The sequence below is a fragment of the Carettochelys insculpta genome, chromosome 1 (assembly GCF_033958435.1).
Source record: "Carettochelys insculpta isolate YL-2023 chromosome 1, ASM3395843v1, whole genome shotgun sequence".
In the NCBI taxonomy this organism is placed as follows: Eukaryota; Metazoa; Chordata; order Testudines; family Carettochelyidae; genus Carettochelys; species Carettochelys insculpta.
This window is the reverse complement of record NC_134137.1, coordinates 151,693,928-151,711,934: the sequence shown is the minus strand read 5'-3', so window position 1 is coordinate 151,711,934 and position 18,007 is coordinate 151,693,928. Positions and strand designations below refer to the sequence as shown.

The window sequence follows — 18,007 nt, the reverse complement described above, 5'->3', positions numbered from 1 at the left end:
GGGAAGGAGGGACAAAAGAAGGCTTATTTTCCCGTTTTATTTAAGGTTAGTTTGAATTGAACTTTTCCTTCTTGGGGTTAAAGCATTGTCCGAGAACCCCTCTCTCTTAGGTTATGTCTAGACTACAGGGAGGATAGACCCAGTCAGGGTTGATCTTCCAAAGTTCAGTTTTGCACACCTGCTAGAGAGGCAAAATCAAACTCTGGGGTCAGCAGAAGACTTCTGTAGTACTCCTTGATATTGTGAGGAATAAGGGAGCAATGTGTAAGAGAGGTCCGTCCCTCTGAGTGAAGACAGCCAGGTAAGTCAATTGCAGTTAAGTTGATTCTAGCTACACAGTTGCCATAGCTAGAACTGCATATCTGCAATTGACTTCCCCTCTCTCGCCCGTCACTCGGAAACAAGTAGGATAATTCCCTGTCACCTTCCTGTTTGTGAGTCCACTGATAGCTGACCAGACTGCTTCTGCAGCTATGGATCTTATCAAAGAAGGAGCAGATACTGGTAGCAGTTGGAGGGGCATGGGGTAGGTTTTGACACTCTTATCCACCTCTCCTTACCTGCATTACAGCATGGGACCTCTCACATTGTGCCACCCCCTCATAGATTACGTTCTCCACTGTGGACAGCCTTGGGCAAGGTTCTCCCAAGTGTCAACACCAATGCTGTGCTTTTTCATGTGTGCCTTCAGCATGTCCTTGTATTGCCTCTGCTGACCCACAACGCTCCTCTGTCCTTCCTCCAACTTGGAAAACAGAATCTGTTTTGTGAGGTGCTGATCTGCCATCCAAACCGTGTGACCAGTTCAACGAAGCTGTTGATGAATAATCACAGCTTCAGTGCTGGTCGTGTTCAACTCTTCCAGGATGTTATTTTTAATGCCCTTATCCTGCCAAGAGACATTTAGGATTCTCCTGAGGCAGTATTACTGGTATTGTTCAAATGCCTTGAAATAATGCTTGTATATTGTCCAGGTTTCGTATGCGTAGAGTAGTGTTTGAACACCACTACATGGTATATGAGGAGCTTTGTCTTGGGATAGATGTCGCATTTCTCAAAGATGCTTTGTCTCAGGTGGGTGAAAGCAGAATTTGCATGCCTCAGATGTTGCTGGATTTCTGCATCAATGTCGAAGTTAGCGGAAAGATAACTTCCAAGGTATGGGAAGTGCTCACGTTTTCTGGCAATTCTCCATTGACTTCAACAGAAGGTACATGAGATTGTCCCGTCGGTGAAGGTTGGGGGAGCCCCTTGGTCTTTCTGATGTTCAGTGCGAGGCCAAGATTCTTGTATGTTTCAGCGAAGCGCTCAAGATGATCTGAAGGGCTGCAGGAGAAAGAGCAGCAACCATGTTGTCATCCCTGTACTGAGGCACCATGATCGAGGTTGTGAAGGTCTTGCTTTTAGCCCTCGGTCTCCTGAGATTGAAAAGCATCCCCTTCATTCTATAGCCAGTCTTCGCACCATCTGGATGCTTGCCATCAATGAGGTGAAGGGTCATGGCAATGCTGATGCAGAACAGTGATGAGGCAGTGACGCAGGCTTGTTTAACTCCTATTCTGACCTCAGAGGTCACTTTGGGATCTGTTGTTGCTCAGTACTGTGGCAGTCGTTGTGAAGCAGCCTTAAGAAGCTAATGATTTTTTGGAACATCCAGTTTTTGAGGGGGTGGTCCAAAGGGTGCTATGATTGATTAGGTTGAATGCTTTGGTAGGGGAATTGGCTCACCTGCCTAGTGCAGATCAAGCTGTTCTTTCATTTCTGTATTGCTTCCTTAAAAGCATTTGTATGTTTGTTGATCAGCCTTGTCAAAGGGCAGTAGATAAGTTTCCCATTAAATCTCTCATTGCTTGAGTTGTCCAGAGGACATACTGGTGACTGACACAACACACTTCCTTATCAGTGCTGTATTAGAAATGCCTTCTGTGTGTTTCAGTATCAGTTTGTTGGCAAGGATATTATCATGCAGTTGTCATAATGATTTCAGAGCACAATCAAATAAGTTAAACTTTATAATTAAGTAGGGGCTCTTATTTGAGACCTGTTCTTGCCTTGCAGCGTTTCATTGCCACACTCTGATCTGGTCATGTTAGCTGCATAGGGTTAGTGAGGTTTGTGTTTGGTAGTTATCACACACAAATGCTATTTGATTATTTAATAGGTCATTCTCTTTCCTTTGAATCCTTGTTGAACTGAAGTTTTGGTGGCCACTGTGCTTCTGAAAGACATTCTTTCAAATGAAATTTAAAACTGACCTGCTTTATCACTTAACGTAATTAATCTCTATGCAATGGTGTGATAGCCATAATGTTGGTATGAGGCTATCAGGGAGAGAAGGGTGAGGGATAATATCTTCCATTGAATCAAATTTTTTTGAAGAAAGAGAGAAGCTTTTGACCCATACAGAATTCTTCTTGTCATATTCACCTTGTTTCTATAACGAATCCTTTCCATTTTTCACAAGAATAGTGGTTGTTAAACTTGATCCTCTGACAAATTTCCAGTTAACATTTTGACTATCAAAACATTCTGCCTCTTTAATTGGATGGTGTTCTTCACTTTCTACTGTGCACATTTGAATAATTTGCATTGTTTTGCACTTCTCTCAACTGCATTTAGAAGTGGGTAGATTTCTTATAAACTAGCATTTGTTAAGGACTTTGAAATCCTTCTTGATGACAGGTGTTATATGAGTGAATAGTTGTGTTAGTAATGGAAACTATGGGTAAGGTGAGTATATTCAAATTATATCTTTTGTCCGATGTAGAAAAGTCTCTCTTAAATATATTTTAGGGGGACAGGGAGAATGGTTTCTGTTCCTTCTGAATTTAGTTAAATGAAGCAGTTTGATACCATGCACGTGTTATGTTTAGATACTTTCATTTTACACTTGTTTTAAAATTAATATGTGTAACATTTTTTAAAATAATTAGAAAAGTTGTTTTTGTGACACACATTCATTTCTGGACAATGACACAAAATGCTTTCAGATTGTGGTATTAATTTTCAGGTGAAGTTTTTGTTTGTTTTTTTCCTCTCAGTTTCCATTACAAAAAGAGGTACAAAAGCCCAGTCTTCCCCTTCCAAAGTGACCCGGCGTTCAATGCAGTCTCCACAGAAGTCTGCTCCAGTGTCAACACAATGTGGCAGGAAACCAAGTCAGGACAATCCCCCTGGACAATCTACAGTTTCTAAGAAGGGAAAGTCTCCTAAAAACATTTCTCTGACAAAAAGCACCTCTACTGAAGATCTGAAAACAAGGAAAAAAGGATTAAAACCAGGAAGAAAGGTTAGTTACTATTGTTACTTTTTAATTTGTATTGTGGAACTTTGTAGTGGTTCATTATTTTGAACATGCTGTTTATAATTCTATGTATAGTGTGATTTTTTTTTTTTTTTTTTTTTCTCTCCTTCAAGCACTTCAGGCTTGTTTCCACTTGAAATTTATCTAAATAAGTGTTCTGGAATTCTTATTTTGGAATAAGCCATCATACGAACACTTATTCTAGATTAAGAGGTCCTTTTTCTGATTTAGCGTAATCCTCTGGGGGGTGGTGGTGGTGATTATTGAATAAGTGTTTCAGTTAATCTTCATGTTTAGACAAGCCATTAGATTATTTAGATTTTTTTTTACTGAAATAAACGTTACATTTTCATATTTGCTTTACTTTAGGCTGTGTTTAAAAACTGAGACGTAGTTTATAATCTTAGGCTAGAAAACTTAAATGAACATTCTTTAAAATTCAAAAAAAGGTTATTACTACTAGCTTGTATAACTTGTCGCTTAAGTTACTGCATATGTGATTTAAAATTCACTTTCTCCATCAAACAGTATAAAGTTCTGCTAACTTTTGTAAAATGACTCTATTGGTTCTAATTAGTAAAGATTCTGTTTCAGCATTGTTTCAACAAGGTTTCTGCTTATAAAGGATGATATTCAGTTGTTCTTGTTAATGTCTTCCATTTCACCACACACTTAACAGAAGAAATTTTAATCGACTCAAATAATGTTAAACACTGTGTTTCAAATGTGGCAGGTGTTACTAAAAGAGAGATGAAACAAGTAAGCTTGCTCCATTGACTGTAGTGGTAGTGCCACGCTCAGCTTGTGAGATTCATTGGGTACGTCTACACTATGTTCCCCTTTTGGAGAAGGAATGTAAATAGGGGAGATCCAAAATGCAAATGGAGTGCTGATTTACAAATCTCACGCTTCATGTGGATAATCTTGCATGATCGTGTTTCCAGAAGAGACTTTTCCAAAAACAAAACCAGCCTTGTAGACAGGATGCCTTTGGGGGTTGGGGGGGAGCCCTGTTTTCAAAAGAAACCTTCCTATTTTGTTTCGGAAAGAAGGGTTCATTTGAAAACATTTCCCCCCCATAGAAACCCCGTTTACGCAGCTGCTTTTGGTTTCGGAAAAGCCTCTTTGGGAAATGCCTTCATGCGTGATTATGCAAATGAAGTACGAGATAGGTAAATCAGCACTTCATTTGCATTTTCAGTCTCCCTCATATGCATTCCTCCACTGAAAGGAGAACGTAGTATAGACGCACCCATAGTGAATATTGTAAAGCCTGCACATCTTAGAACACACATTGAATATAGCAAAATGCTTTATGCTTAAAAGCTGTTAGAGTATATGGTTATGACCAGTTCAGATTGATTAAGCCTTTCACAAGTTCTGTTTACGCTAGTGTGAAAATATGTAGCTAAGGAGATTAGTCTTTGATTAGTACGTTGCAAAAAAATAATTCTTGGGTGGAGATGTAGTCCATTCTGTTGCAATATGTTGGTAATCAACCTGGTTCACTGTTTATCATTATGTAATATTCAGAATTTCGGTCTGTGTGGTAGTAAATAAGCATAATGTGAGTGTAGTGTCTTTAGTCAAATACTTCCCAATAACAATGCAGTAAAATTAAATTCAAAATTCCACTTACATGTATTTTGACTCCATCTTTTTCTCCCAATTTACAATATATTGGCTGGAGCCACACTTGACCAAAACTTCGAATATTGAGTGCCTCATTAGGATGCTGCCTGCCATGACACTTCAAAAGTGCTGCTTTCGAATGCGTACAGCTCAGCTACGGGGGGGTCCTTTTCAAAAGGACACTGCACATTTCAAAATCCCCTTATTCCTATCAACTGACATGAAGCTGATAGGAATAAGAGGATTTCTAAATGTGCGGGGTCCTTTCGAAAAGGACCCCCTTGTAGTCAAGCCATGTGCAATCAAAAGTGGCACTTTCGAAGTGCCGTGGCTGGCACTGTGCACTGAATATTCATTTCAGCTCCTCATTAGTATTCTTTGATTTGGCCATTAGCATGGCCTTTTCGAAGTTTTGGCCAAGAGTGGCCAGAGCGATTGTGTTTTGAATTAATTTCAGTTCTAATGTGAAAGTGAAACATTTTGTCCCTTTATATCTGTTATGTATTGCTTTTTAAGAATGTACTTCAATTTTGCAACAAAAGTAACTGGAGTGCTGTTGAAACAGACAGACCCCATATTTCAGTATTTCACAAATACAGGCGGTGTCTTGGTCCTTAAGGATGTGGGGAGTAGCCAGTCAGTAAAGCTACTGTTTGTGTTAGTTGTTGAAGATGTTTGTGCCTTCATGTCTCGCACATGAAAGCTCATATTATTCCTCTTTCCTGTCTGCATCTCTTTACACGTTCAATTTTCCTCTCTGTTATCCAGCTACAATAATAGCAATGGCCCCAGTCTAAAATGAAGTCACCTCTTATGATATTGTGCAGACTCTCATTCTGGGATGTGATGCCTAAAGTTGGAGCTTCTGCTCTAGCTACAACAGGAATCAGCAACCTTTCTGAGGCAGAGTGCTGTAATTTGACCTTCTGAACACTATGTACGGTCTGAGTACTAGTGATATTTTAAAAGGCACTAGCAGTCCTGCTTACATCTTCATTAATAAATAAATGAAGATGCAGAGCTTTACCTTTCAGGTGGTGGTTGGCGGCATTAGCTGGTCTTCTGTTAACCCACAGGCGGCATGGGGGAGGTGGGGTGGAGCTGAGCTCCCACCTCATGTGCTGATGAAAATCAGCTTCCATGCAACTCTTGGCAGCTGTGCCAGGTGTTGCTGACTCCTGAATTATACGTTTGAGTCCTTTCTGTTACTGGCTATTTAGGTGTTGTGTCACTGTTGGAAATGTTACTGACCGCCCTGTTCAGTAGACCATTATTCCACCAGTTCTAATCCTTCTGTGCCCATCATAAGTGCAGTATAACTCCTGCCACTGTATTTATCTTTACAGCACTGTCAGTCACCAGCCAGTGCCAAATAGACTCTTCAGTCAGCCTTTTCTGGCATGTTTACCTTTATCAAATATCACAGTCCTTGCCATGTACCATGGATTTCATAGCATTTCATTAGAGATGGTGAAAGAATCTGGAAAGACACAAACCCAATGTCCTGTATTTTTGTTAAGATGCTTAAATGACAACTCATTATGTCGATCTAAAATTGCTTTCAAAATGAAATTATGAGCACAGCTATCATAAAAGTCTTAAGTGAGTGAGTTTTTAATACCTTTTTAGTAGAATTTTTGGCCAAAATCAATCTATTATTTCATGGCTTAAGGGAAAGATTGTCATGTGCGCCTTTTCTCATCCTTTCCCATTTACAGTTGCACAGATCATCTCCCTTCCCATTTGTGATCTCAACTTCCTATGGCAACTGTTTACCTGGAGAAGCAATTATTTATATGGAAAAATGAAACAGAAAAGTTTTAGTCTGGATTTTCCAAATATATCGGAGGGGCATTATGTTGCTAAATTCTTTTGCAAGTCAGTGGGAGCTAGTTTTCTAGCTGCCATAATCTCCTTTTGAAATGTACAACCTCAGTAAATTTGAGCTTTTAATGCAGCTCAGCAACTGGAAATGAAGACATCACCACATCACCAGGGACCTCTATCTGCAAACAACAGGAAAACTTCTCTCTGGGGTATATGTGTCAGCTAAAATTTTTAACATAAAAGGGTAGAGACTGGCTAGCTTGCATTGTGTAGAGCATGTGCACTGGGAGCAGCCCTCATGAGTTTATCAAAAGTCTTGTGATTTGCTCTTTTTTACTTGAAGTAGACAATTCTTCATGGAAAATTTCAGCAAGCTTCTGGTGTTCCTCGTCGCAAAGAAAAGCTTGACAATGTGACCTGAATGCATCATAAAGTATCATAGAAGATATGGGTTGAAATAAGACCTCAGCAGGTCATCTACTTGAACCCTCTGCTCAAATCAGGACCAACTCCTATTCAGTCATTACATCCATGGCTATGTCAAGCCAGGCCTTAAACTCTAAGGATAGAGATTCTATCACCTCTTTAGATAACCCATTCCAGTGTTTCACCCTCTCCTGATAGGGATTTTCCTGATATCCATTCTAGACCTTCCCCACTGCAACTTGAGACCATTGCTCCTTCTATTATGTGCTGCCACTGACAACAGCCTAGCTCCATCCTCTTTTTGGAACCCGCTCACACCTTTTAGGTAGTTGAAGGCTGCTATCAAATTCCCTCTCACTTTTCTGCAGATTACATAAATACTGCTACCTCGGCCTCTCCTCATAAGTCATGTGCTCCAGCCCCCTTATTGTTTTAATTGCCTTCCTCTGAATTCTCCACATCCTTTATGTAGCGGGGGATCCAAAACTGGACACAATACTCCAGATGTGGCCTCACCAGTGCCGAAGTAAGTATTCCCCTTTATCTGCTCTGACTCATGAAGTCCCATATGCCATGCACTTACTTGGCAACAAGGACATGCTACAAGCTACTAGACCGCTTCATGTCCACTATAATCCCTAGATCCTTTTCTGCAGAACTGCCACATAGCCACTTGGTCCCCATCCTATGGCAGTGCATGGGATTCTTCCATCCTAGGTGCAAGATCGTGCCCTTGTCCTTGCTTAACCTCATCAGATTCTTTTTGGCCCAATCCTCTAATTTGTGTAGGTCACTCTGGACCATAGCCCTCCCTCCAGCATATCTACCTATGCCCTTAACTTAGTGTCATCTTCAGACTTGCTAAGGGTGCAATCTATCCCATTGCCCAGATCATTAATGAAAATGTTGAACTAAACTGGCCCCAGGACTGACCCTTGGGGTATACCCCTTAATACCGGCTGCCAGCTAGATATCGAGCTGTTGCTCAGTACTCATTGAGCCTGATGAACTAGCCAGCTGTCCATGCACCTTACAGTCCATTCATCCAAGCCATATTTCTTTAACTTGCTGGCAAGAATGCTGTGGGATATCATATCAAAAGCTTTGGTAAAGTCAAGGTAAATCATGTCTAGCTCTTTCCCCATATCCACCATGGCAGTTATCTCATCATAGACGGCAGTTGGGTTGATCAGACATGACTTGTCCTTGGTGAATCTGTTGTCTGCGCCTGATCACCTTCCTATCCTCCAAGTGTTTTAAAATGGATTCCTTGAGGACATGCTGTATGATTTTTCCAGGGATTGAGATGAAACTGACAAGCCCGTAGTTCCCCGGATTCTGCTCCTTCCCTTTTCTAAAAGATGGGCACTACGTTCGCCTTTTTCCAGTCGCCCAGGACCTCACCAATCGCCAGGAGTTTTCAAACATAATGGCCAACAGCTCTGCAATCCCATTGGCCAACTCACTCAGCACCCTTGGGTGCACTAAATCTGGCCCCATGGACTTGTTCATGTCCAGCTTTTCAAAATAGTTCTTCACTTGTTCTTCCATCACAGAGGGCTGCTTACCTCTGCTCCACGCTGTGCTGCCCAGTGCATCAAGCTGTGAGCTGACCTTGTCCGTGAAGACTGAGGCAAAGCAAGCATTGAATATTTCAGCTGCTTTCATACCATATATCTCTGGATTGCTTTTTCTGTTCAGTAAGATTCTCATACTTTCCCTAACCACCTTGTTACTAATATACTTGTAGAGACATGTCTAGTTATCCTTCACATCCCTTGCTAGTTGCAGCTCCATTTATGGTTTGGCCTTCCTCGTTACACCTCTCCGTGCTGGAGCAATATTTTTATACTTCGCCCTTGTCATCTGTCCAAATTTCTGCTTCCTGTAAGTGTCTTGCCTTTAATCTTACTGCCAGATTTACTAATCTTTATGCATGTTGGGATGGTTTTTTTCCTGTGCCCTCAATAAGGCTTCTTTAAAATACATCCAGTTCTCCTGGACTCCTTTCTGCCTTACGTTAGCCTCCGTAGAAGATCCTCCCCATCAGGTCCGTGAGGAAGTCAGGCTGTTTTTCTCAAGTTTGTGGTCTGTCTTCTCCTGTTCTCCTTTTTCCCCCCCCCGAAACGAGAGAGCAAATTAGGTTTCCCAAATCTATTGCTTTTAAGGCAGTCTGACAGTTGGGGTTTTGAGGGGGCTGACTTGTTTCTGTTAACATGTTACACTATCAGCGGTGGATAAGCTCACTTCTCCATGCACAGACTTGCAGCAGTAAGGCAGTACTTAGGCAAGCACAGTCTGCATCTGTGGAACAAGTGTAGTAGCAGCTGATGGTGTGCTTGTTCTTTTTCACCTTCCACCCAGTGTCTCTGAAGGCCGCCTCTGACCTTTGCTGGCTCAAAGCCATCAGCTGTCCTCATGGGAGGAGTAAATCTCCCCTCACCACCACACCTCTCTTCCCCTAACTTCTTAGATGGCCTTACCCTTAGATACACACACATGAATGCTTATAAAACCCAACTGCAGATGCAAAGAAAGGTTGAAGTGAAGCTGAAAGCAGAAGAACAGACACATTTAGTATGGTAGGTTTTTTCACTGAGTATGAAAGTGTAACAGGATTGTCAGTAATGTGTCCACGTAAAATTCACTGTTATGCTACTTCACGTTATCTGTTCCAGTGTGTATCAGGACCCTGCCACAGTTGAAAGGATGAGGCAGTTATGGTATTAAAACCAATCTTATCTCAGGCAATATATTTTTAAAATAACTTGTTTGGAGAAAAAACAGATTGTTTGTTTGTTAGAAGTGCAGTGATTCCAATTGGCAAGCTACTGATTTGACAGGATTCCTTTTTTATGTAAGTGACTTTTCATTATGCATGTGGTGGCTTGTCTGGCATTTCCTTTCACAATATTAGAGGCCAATACAGCTTTCTCTTCGGTTTTCCTGAAGTTCCTTAGCCATGAGGAGGCTTTCGGAGTTGCCTGACAGCCTAGCCAGCCTATTCAGAGACTTGATCAGCTCAGAGCCTGAAGTGGGGGAGAGTAAATCATCATGTAATTTCCAGCTCAGGTGGATGCTCCTGATCTAGGGTTGATCAAGTTTGTACATGAAACAATCAGTGTGTAAATGTAGCAATAGGAGGGGCTGCCCACCCCGAGTACCTTTTCGTAAGGGTTTGGATGAGATCATACTTCAGGCAGCGTAGCCCATCCTGCCACTGAAGCAGCCACAGGTACACTTTTATTATGCTGATTCCGTGAAACCTAGCACAGGTACATCTATCAAAGCTGGAAATTGCAACTACATAGATGTACCCAGAGATGACTTCTTTGAGCCATGTCTCAAATCCTCGCTGCAGAGCTCTGGCTGTCTTGTTTTAGCTCACTACCCTGAAAGAGTTAATGTTTCTAAAACGCCTTCACGTTGGGGAGTTGAGTTTCACGGGTGTGTTCCTTACATCCATAGTGAACGGTGATGGACAGTACATAGTTCGTTTATGAATGAGAATTGTGTAAGAAAAGGTCAAAGTCTGATTTTTTTTTTTCTTTTTTTAACAGAAAAAAGTCTTGCCAGTGAAATCTCCTCTTACAACTTCTCCTCCACTTACTTCTGGGGGGGACAATGGCAGTGCACAGATACTTAAAGATGGAGCTGGCATTATTGGTCCGATGTCAGCAGTTATATCCACAGGTATAAAAGGGCACTCCGAATGTATTAAATTATTCAGTCCCCTAAAGAAAAAATATTGTTTTATGCTGCTGCTATTCTAAAACCCATCATGAAAATAAATTGTTTTACTAACATTATCACATGAAGATATATTTTTATATTGTAGTTCTCCAAATATACTGAGGTAAGACTCACATTTGATTCATCTGCAATGCCAGGAAACAACATAACTTCAGGAATTTGATGTTTGGTTAACAAGCTTTTTGGTGTGTAAATTGGAAAGTTCCTTGCACTTTCAATGGCTTTCCATTGCCTGGAGTTCAATGCTGGGTAAAGAAGAAAGGACAGGCTTTGTCTTGTCTTACTTCCTTGCCATCCAGTAGCTAATTGTAGTGGAAATGACTGTTCCCAAAAGGCCATCGGATACTAAGGTACCAAAGGACTGCTTGTTGTTTGTGAAGCTATCAGATACTACAGTTACACTCAGAAAACATGGAAATAGAAGTAAAGATGTGATTGTCTGCATAGTTTTTTCACTGGGGAAAGTAGGGGAAGACCAGGAGAAATGGGTTAGGTAAAGCAAGAACTCATTTAAAATGGAAAGGTGGTGAACTGTATTATAAAATGGATTGTGGCAAAGGAGTAAGCTAATAAGAGCTAAACAGCCCTCTAAGCATTATGTTGTACTGTAACGCGGGGTGGGGAACCTTTTTTGAGTTGGAGGCCACTGACCTATTGAAAAATCAGTCAGGGCCCACACACAAGCAAGAAGCAAACACACACAAAACCCTCAAAAACAAAACCCACAACCCTCACTGGCCTGGCCCTCACCCCCAAATGAGAAGGAGAACAAAAAGCTTTCTCATATGAGGCCCCCAACCGAGAAGCAAGAAAGACGCTCCCCTCAGGGCTGGATTAACTCTTCTGGGGGCCAGAGCTAGTTCATTTTGGGCCCCCCAAGACTCTGGGGTGAGGCCAAAAATGAGAGGTCAGCGTGCCAAAGGGGGCTACCAGGGAGCAGGCTGGTGGTAGGTGGAGGTGCAGGATGTAAGTGGGAAGGAAGGTGCAGGAACAGGCTGGAGGTGAAGATCAGGGTGTGAGATCTGGAGTGGAGGAAGGTGCAGGAGCAGGCTGGGTATGACAGTGTGGGATCTGCAAGACTGGGAGTTTGCAAGAGCAGGCTGAATGTGAGGATGCAGGGTCTGGGGAAGAGGGAGGGTGCAGGAGTGGGGTGAGGGTGTGGAGGTTTGGAAGGGAGGGTGCTGGAGCAGACACGAGAGGTGGTGTCTGGGAAGAAAGGGAGGGTGCAGGACCAGGAGGAAGTTCTGGAGGTGACAGTGGATGGGGGCACCTACCTGGCACAGCTCTTGCAGGAACACTGGTGGCTTCATATGGCTCTGCACACTGCAGGGAAGTTGTTCTGCGGGCATGGCTCCATGCCGCTCCCATTTGCCATGGTTCCCAGCCAACAGATGGATGGGAACCAGTGCGACAGGGAGCATTTCCCTGCAGTGTACAGAGATGTTTCTTCCCTGCATGCCAGGCAAAGCTTGTGGGTCTCATCCAGTCCCAGTGTGCCTTGATCGGGGCCATAAGGGTTAGAGCTCTTCCCAACCCTGCTGTCAGGAGCCAGCCCTTGCTTGGCCTGGTCGGGGCGGGCTGGAGGGGGCTGGGTAGCAGTGCCATAGGTTCCCACCCTTGCTGTACTGGGACAGTTTGTAAATTGTCAGCCGTGTGGTCAACAAATCCTGGAACCCACTAAGTTACCAAAAATAGTGGGAAAATTCACAGGTTTTTTGTTTTATTTTTTAATTTTTTTTCTGTTTTAATCTGCTTCTACAAGAAACTGTCACACTGCTTTGCCTTCTGCATATCTTTGCAGTCAAACCTCCCTTACTGCTAGATGACATTCGAGCAGAATGGGCAATCATTTCATACTGAAAGAAACTGATCAAATTTACAAACACCGTTGAAGCCAAATAAGAGTTGAATATTTTAGAGCTCTCTGATTCTTTCCACATTCACATCAGTGCCTCCCACAACTTCTGCTATCAATCAGAAAACAGATATGAATGCAGAGTTACAAGTCTCACTTGTTTGGAAAATGTAAGTTTCATTTGAGCCCAAATAATGCTGTAATTAAAAATTGCAGGTTTCTTTTGTCTTATTTAATGCTTCAGTCTATTGCTTCATCACCAAGCCTATTATTAGACCATCATAAATCGTGGTCCTACTAAAGATAATGGAAAAACATCTATTGACTTCAGTGAGGTCAGGCTTTCACCCCTTACTTTGTTTCATTGCTTAACTGTGGAGCATAATCCCTGTGCTAGCTCAGAGTTATTTCAGGACCTGTCTTCTCTTGAGCAGGCAGTTGCTTTTTTTTGTTTTGTTTCTATAGAAAGTGTCATCTTAAAACAAACTTATCTCTTGTCAGATTTTAACTATAGCAAGAACACAGGGTATGTTACAGTAATGCATTGTGTTAAGGTCTTCACTTTGACCCTTGTGTTCTTATAGCTAAGGATCTCTCAGGATAGATTTAGTATCATGGGACCTTATGCAGATAGAGTTCAGTCAGAAGCACAGATGGGTGTAGGCTGGGATAAATTCATCATGGTAGTGTGAGGTAGGATGGTTTTGGAGGTGCTGATTCTTCAGGCTCAGAAAGAAGGAAATGAACACTGCAGTGAATAGCTGTTGTGTTGGGGATATTTGTCTTGGAGTTTGGTCAACAGTGTGGTGTTGTGCAGTATGTACAAATTTAAAAGTAGAAACACTGGATAACTAAGTTTCATTTCATATCAGTGTGGAGACAATGCAATGAAGATGTCATTTTGAGTGTGCTGTGCAGATAGATGGTTCCAGAGTTGTTTTAGATATACAGGGATGCAGAGTGGAGGCACTCAAGTGCAGTGTCGATTTCTAAAGGGGCCAGGAGAAGCCTCTGTAATAATTTTGGTACCTTGTCAAAATCCTGTTTTTACTTCACTGTGCCAGGATATCATGCTTCATCCATTGCTGCATTACATGGTAAGTTGTAAGCTATGGGTAAATCTATTTTTAAAGGAAGAATTGTATGCAGAGAGGATGCATGGTGTTTTTGTATTTTGTGTGCATCAGTTGAATTTAATATGACTTTCAGTGAGAGCCACTGCTGTATGTTTTGATTGAATGTGGTTGTGCCTGAAGTGGGCAGATTTCATAAATGTTGCTTGTAATTTTTCAGTTTGTGTCTATGTTAACAAGTACGGAAACTCTGGACCTCACCTGGATAAGAAGAAAGTTCAGCAGCTTCCAGACCACTTTGGACCAGGTCCTGTAAATGTGGTACTTCAGCAGGCTGTGCAGGCTTGTGTAGACTGTGCCTATCTGTCCAAAACAGTCTTTGGATTCCTCAAGTCAGGGCATCATGGCGGGGAGATGATAACAGGTATGCAGAATTTTTCTGGTTTGTTCACAGGGTTACGTTTGAGAATTAGAGTGTGGTGTAGAGTAGGGGAGCTGAAGTAGCAAAGCAGTGATTGTTGTTTGCATGTTACTTCTATAAATCTTTAAGCATAGCTAAGAATAAATGACTGTGGCTACATTTACTGGGGATGTATCTATGACCAGTACTAAATTTGCATCTTAATACAGAGTGTAAAATGATACAGCCAGTTTTGTTAACTTGAGTTCAGCAGTGACTATGTATAATTACATATACACCATACAGCATAGTTGGATTTCTTACAAAGTAGAACTTGTAGAATACCACAGTAAATAGCCATAGCCAAACATTTGTCAAGTAAATTCAGTGCAAGTCAAAGTTCAGCTTTACTAATTCACGTCTTATTCATACAGTGTTTATCATCTTAATGCTGTAACCCAGTGGGTAAAAAGTTTAAAACTAATCTGCTTAACTGATCCCATATGTTAAACAGAACTGCTGTTGCTTTTTTTACCCCCCTGCACTAATATTTTAAAGCATCTTAAGATCAGTGTTTGACCACCTATGTCTTCTGCTGAGTGGGTCTCACCTATTTCTTTGCACCCCTTCCCCCCATATGCTACAGTAAAAGATTTATTATCTTGCATTCCAGAGGAACCGGGCATGCTGGATAATAAAATGTGCTGCATAGGGAAGCAGGGGCTGGCATCCAGTTCCACTTGCTGCCTTCTCCCCGCACTCACCCAGGTGGTCAGCAGGCATCCAGCCCCACTCCAATGGCCTGCGCCAGGAATAGGCCAGTCAGCCAGCCCTGTGGCATACTGGTTAAATAAAAGTGCCGATAATCGAGTTTTTACTGTATTAAAAACTCCATGTCCCAGCTGAGCCACAAATATTTTTCTGCATACAAAAGCCAGTGCCAGCATTAAGGGGTAGCCACAAAAGTAGTTTCCTGGGGCCCCATATAACAGGCATCACTGTGAAGATAAGCTGTTCAGGGTTCAGCTGTAGCCCTGGGTTGTGGCTCTGAGTTCTAGGGTGCAGTACTGCATAGCAGGGATTCAGCTTCCTGGCCTGGACCACAGCAAGTCAAACACCAGTTGTGCATAGTGGGCCCTCCAAAATCTTTTCAGGGGCCCCAGACCCATTGTTTATAACCACTGCTGTGCTATAGAATAGGATTATTTCTTATATATGCTAAAGTCAGCCCTGTATGTAAATTATCCTTCTAGCTCAGATTCAATATCTGCATCGTGTCAGTTTTTTCTTTTCTGGATTGGCAGTCTTCTGAATAGTAGTAAGCCATGTTAATTCATAATTTCATCATTGGCAGCAAGAAGGTTTTGACTTACTTTAATCTCCCTATATTAATACCAGATGTGAAAGATGATTAGAGGAAGCAGGGTTATTTAAGCTCTCATTAAAAAAAAAAAAAAAAACTCATTGTGTAACAGTGTTACAATACAGCATCCTGACCCACATGCAGCAGAACTGCGCTAATCCTCATGCACAATATGCATACAAATTTATTCTCAAAGTGGAACTTTCTCCTTATTTCTCAAATAAAGGTTTAACAGTTCAGTGCAAATGAGGTTTTGTTACTAAGACATCCTTATTTGTACAGGATATATTACAGCATGCTTACTAGCCAGTTGAGTATTCCCATAAGTAATTTAAATCAAAAACTGTCAAATTGCAAGAAAAAATACATTTTATGATGCACATTATCCTTGTTATTCTATTGACTGTTTACAAAGGACTAAATCCTGGCCAAGGGATGTATAAGTAAGGGTTGAAAACTGTGCTAGGCAGAGAACTATAGTTGTTTCCTGGAAGATTTTGAAGTTTGTTTTTGTTCTCGTTTGGAATAAAATCCCCACATTCTCTACAGAATGGAATTACCATTCTTCATCGATATCTATCTACTGGACATCTAGGCTGACAAGGAGCCACAAGTGAGAGCCTGGGAGTCCTGTTCCTGGCTCTCTGTCAGCTGGCTAGTCAGGCTGCCAAGGAGCTGGTCAGGCAAGCTGGAAGGAAAACATTGGGATCCTAGTTGGTTTCTGGCAGAATTTCAGTGAAATTGAGCATTAGCCTCAAACGTTTCCGCTTCAACAAATTGACAGATTCTGTTAAAAAAAAATTGTTGTCCAAAGTTTTCCAGCAAGCCCTAGGTGTGAACACTGAGGAGGCAGAGCACTTGGTTAACAGAATAAAATGAGGAGTGACAGAATAAAATTGAGAGGAATATGAAGTCTTAAGGAAAGTGATGGAAGTTTCACTATTTGGTGTTTTTTTCCTGAATAGACTGGACGAAATGCAAGTAGTATAAAGTATTTTGGCAGCTTTGCAAAATTCATGTTGGGCACTCAGAGGCCATTTCTACACATGCCACTTTCTTCAAAAGTGGCATGCTAATATATGGCCCAAAATATGCTAATGAGGTGCTGATGCAAATTCCCCGTGCCTCATTAACATAAGGTCACGGGGTTTGGAGTCCGGAAGACATTCTTCTGGACTCCAAAACGCTCTTTAGAAGCGCGGCCCCCAGGAGGCCTTCCAGGAAGAAGGGGCCTCTGGAAGAAGGACTTCCTTCCGGAAGACCTCCGGGGGGGGCCGCACTTCTGAATGGCGTTTTGGAGTCCGGAAGAATGTCTTCCAGACTCCAAAGCACATGACCTTGTGCTAATGAGGCACAGGGAATTTGCATCCATGCCTCATTCGCATATTTCGGGCTGTTTATTGTGGCATGTGTAGAAACGGCCAGAGTGAGTGTCCGGACTGGTTGGTGAAAAATGTTTTTCATTAACTTTACTTGCTTATCATTTACTATATTAAATAGTGTATGGATCAGAAGACTGTCTTGACAAATTGTCTTACTTGTAGTGACAGGCAGATGGGTAAGATTACCATAAGTCTTTCCTTCCTCTGGATTCTCTGAACACAGCTATGGAACTGAGGAAACCACTGAAAACCTATCACACAGAGAGAAGGGACAAGAAGTTCCCATTAATTTTTTTTTTTTTAAAACAGTATTTTCTTTGGGTTAAAACAGTATTTCCATTGGGGCTAGGGGATTTGTGAGTGAGGTTATACTCCTCTCCCCTTCTTCTGTGTTTGGCCCCACACTGCACCACAGAAATGGAGAAATTCTTTTCCCCAGATTATTTATTTGGTCTCTTTTGTAGTGATCCTTATAACAACTGTTATTGGATTTACCCTTGCAACATCCCTGTGAGATAAAGTATATTTCTTTTTTGTAAATGGGAAACTGGGGGACAGAGGGTGAATGCTTTCCCAGGGATACATGACAAGACCACAAGACCATCCTGATGGCTCTTGGATTTGCATTCTGATGGACCAGGCTGTTTTGCAGTGTATCAGTCAGAAGGTGTAGGGGAGGCCATGTAGCCTATTCAGTCTCCTTACTGATTTACAGCCAGGTTGAGTCTGCTGCTTGAGCACCCACAAAAAAAGGATTGGAGTTTTCTGTGGGTGACCCTGAAGTGGTATACAGTGAGTCCTTAAGATTTCATTTGGACTTCAGTGACCTTAGTGGTTTCTTTTTGCCATGAAAGAAAGGAAGACTAGGATTTGTCCCTACTTCAGTGAGTCTCATAGTCAGTAATCCTTGTTGTGTGATGCACTTATGAGAGCAAATGAGTGAAGTTCTGTTGCATCATTTTGATACTTTATACATTCAGTAAATATAATTT

General features: G+C 41.8%; 1 protein-coding gene across 4 annotated transcripts in view; it reads left to right on the top strand.

Annotated features, from left to right (window-relative positions):
* SCML2 (Scm polycomb group protein like 2) overlaps nt 1–18,007 on the top strand; it is a 163,597-nt gene that overhangs the window by 114,394 nt on the left and 31,196 nt on the right. For all 4 annotated transcript variants that reach the window (XM_074993795.1, XM_074993804.1, XM_074993821.1 and 1 more), the window contains 3 exons: nt 3,042–3,289; nt 10,750–10,882; nt 14,091–14,294. In XM_074993795.1, coding sequence (XP_074849896.1) covers nt 3,042–3,289; nt 10,750–10,882; nt 14,091–14,294 — 585 coding nt within the window. The remainder of the gene's footprint in view (nt 1–3,041; nt 3,290–10,749; nt 10,883–14,090; nt 14,295–18,007) is intronic.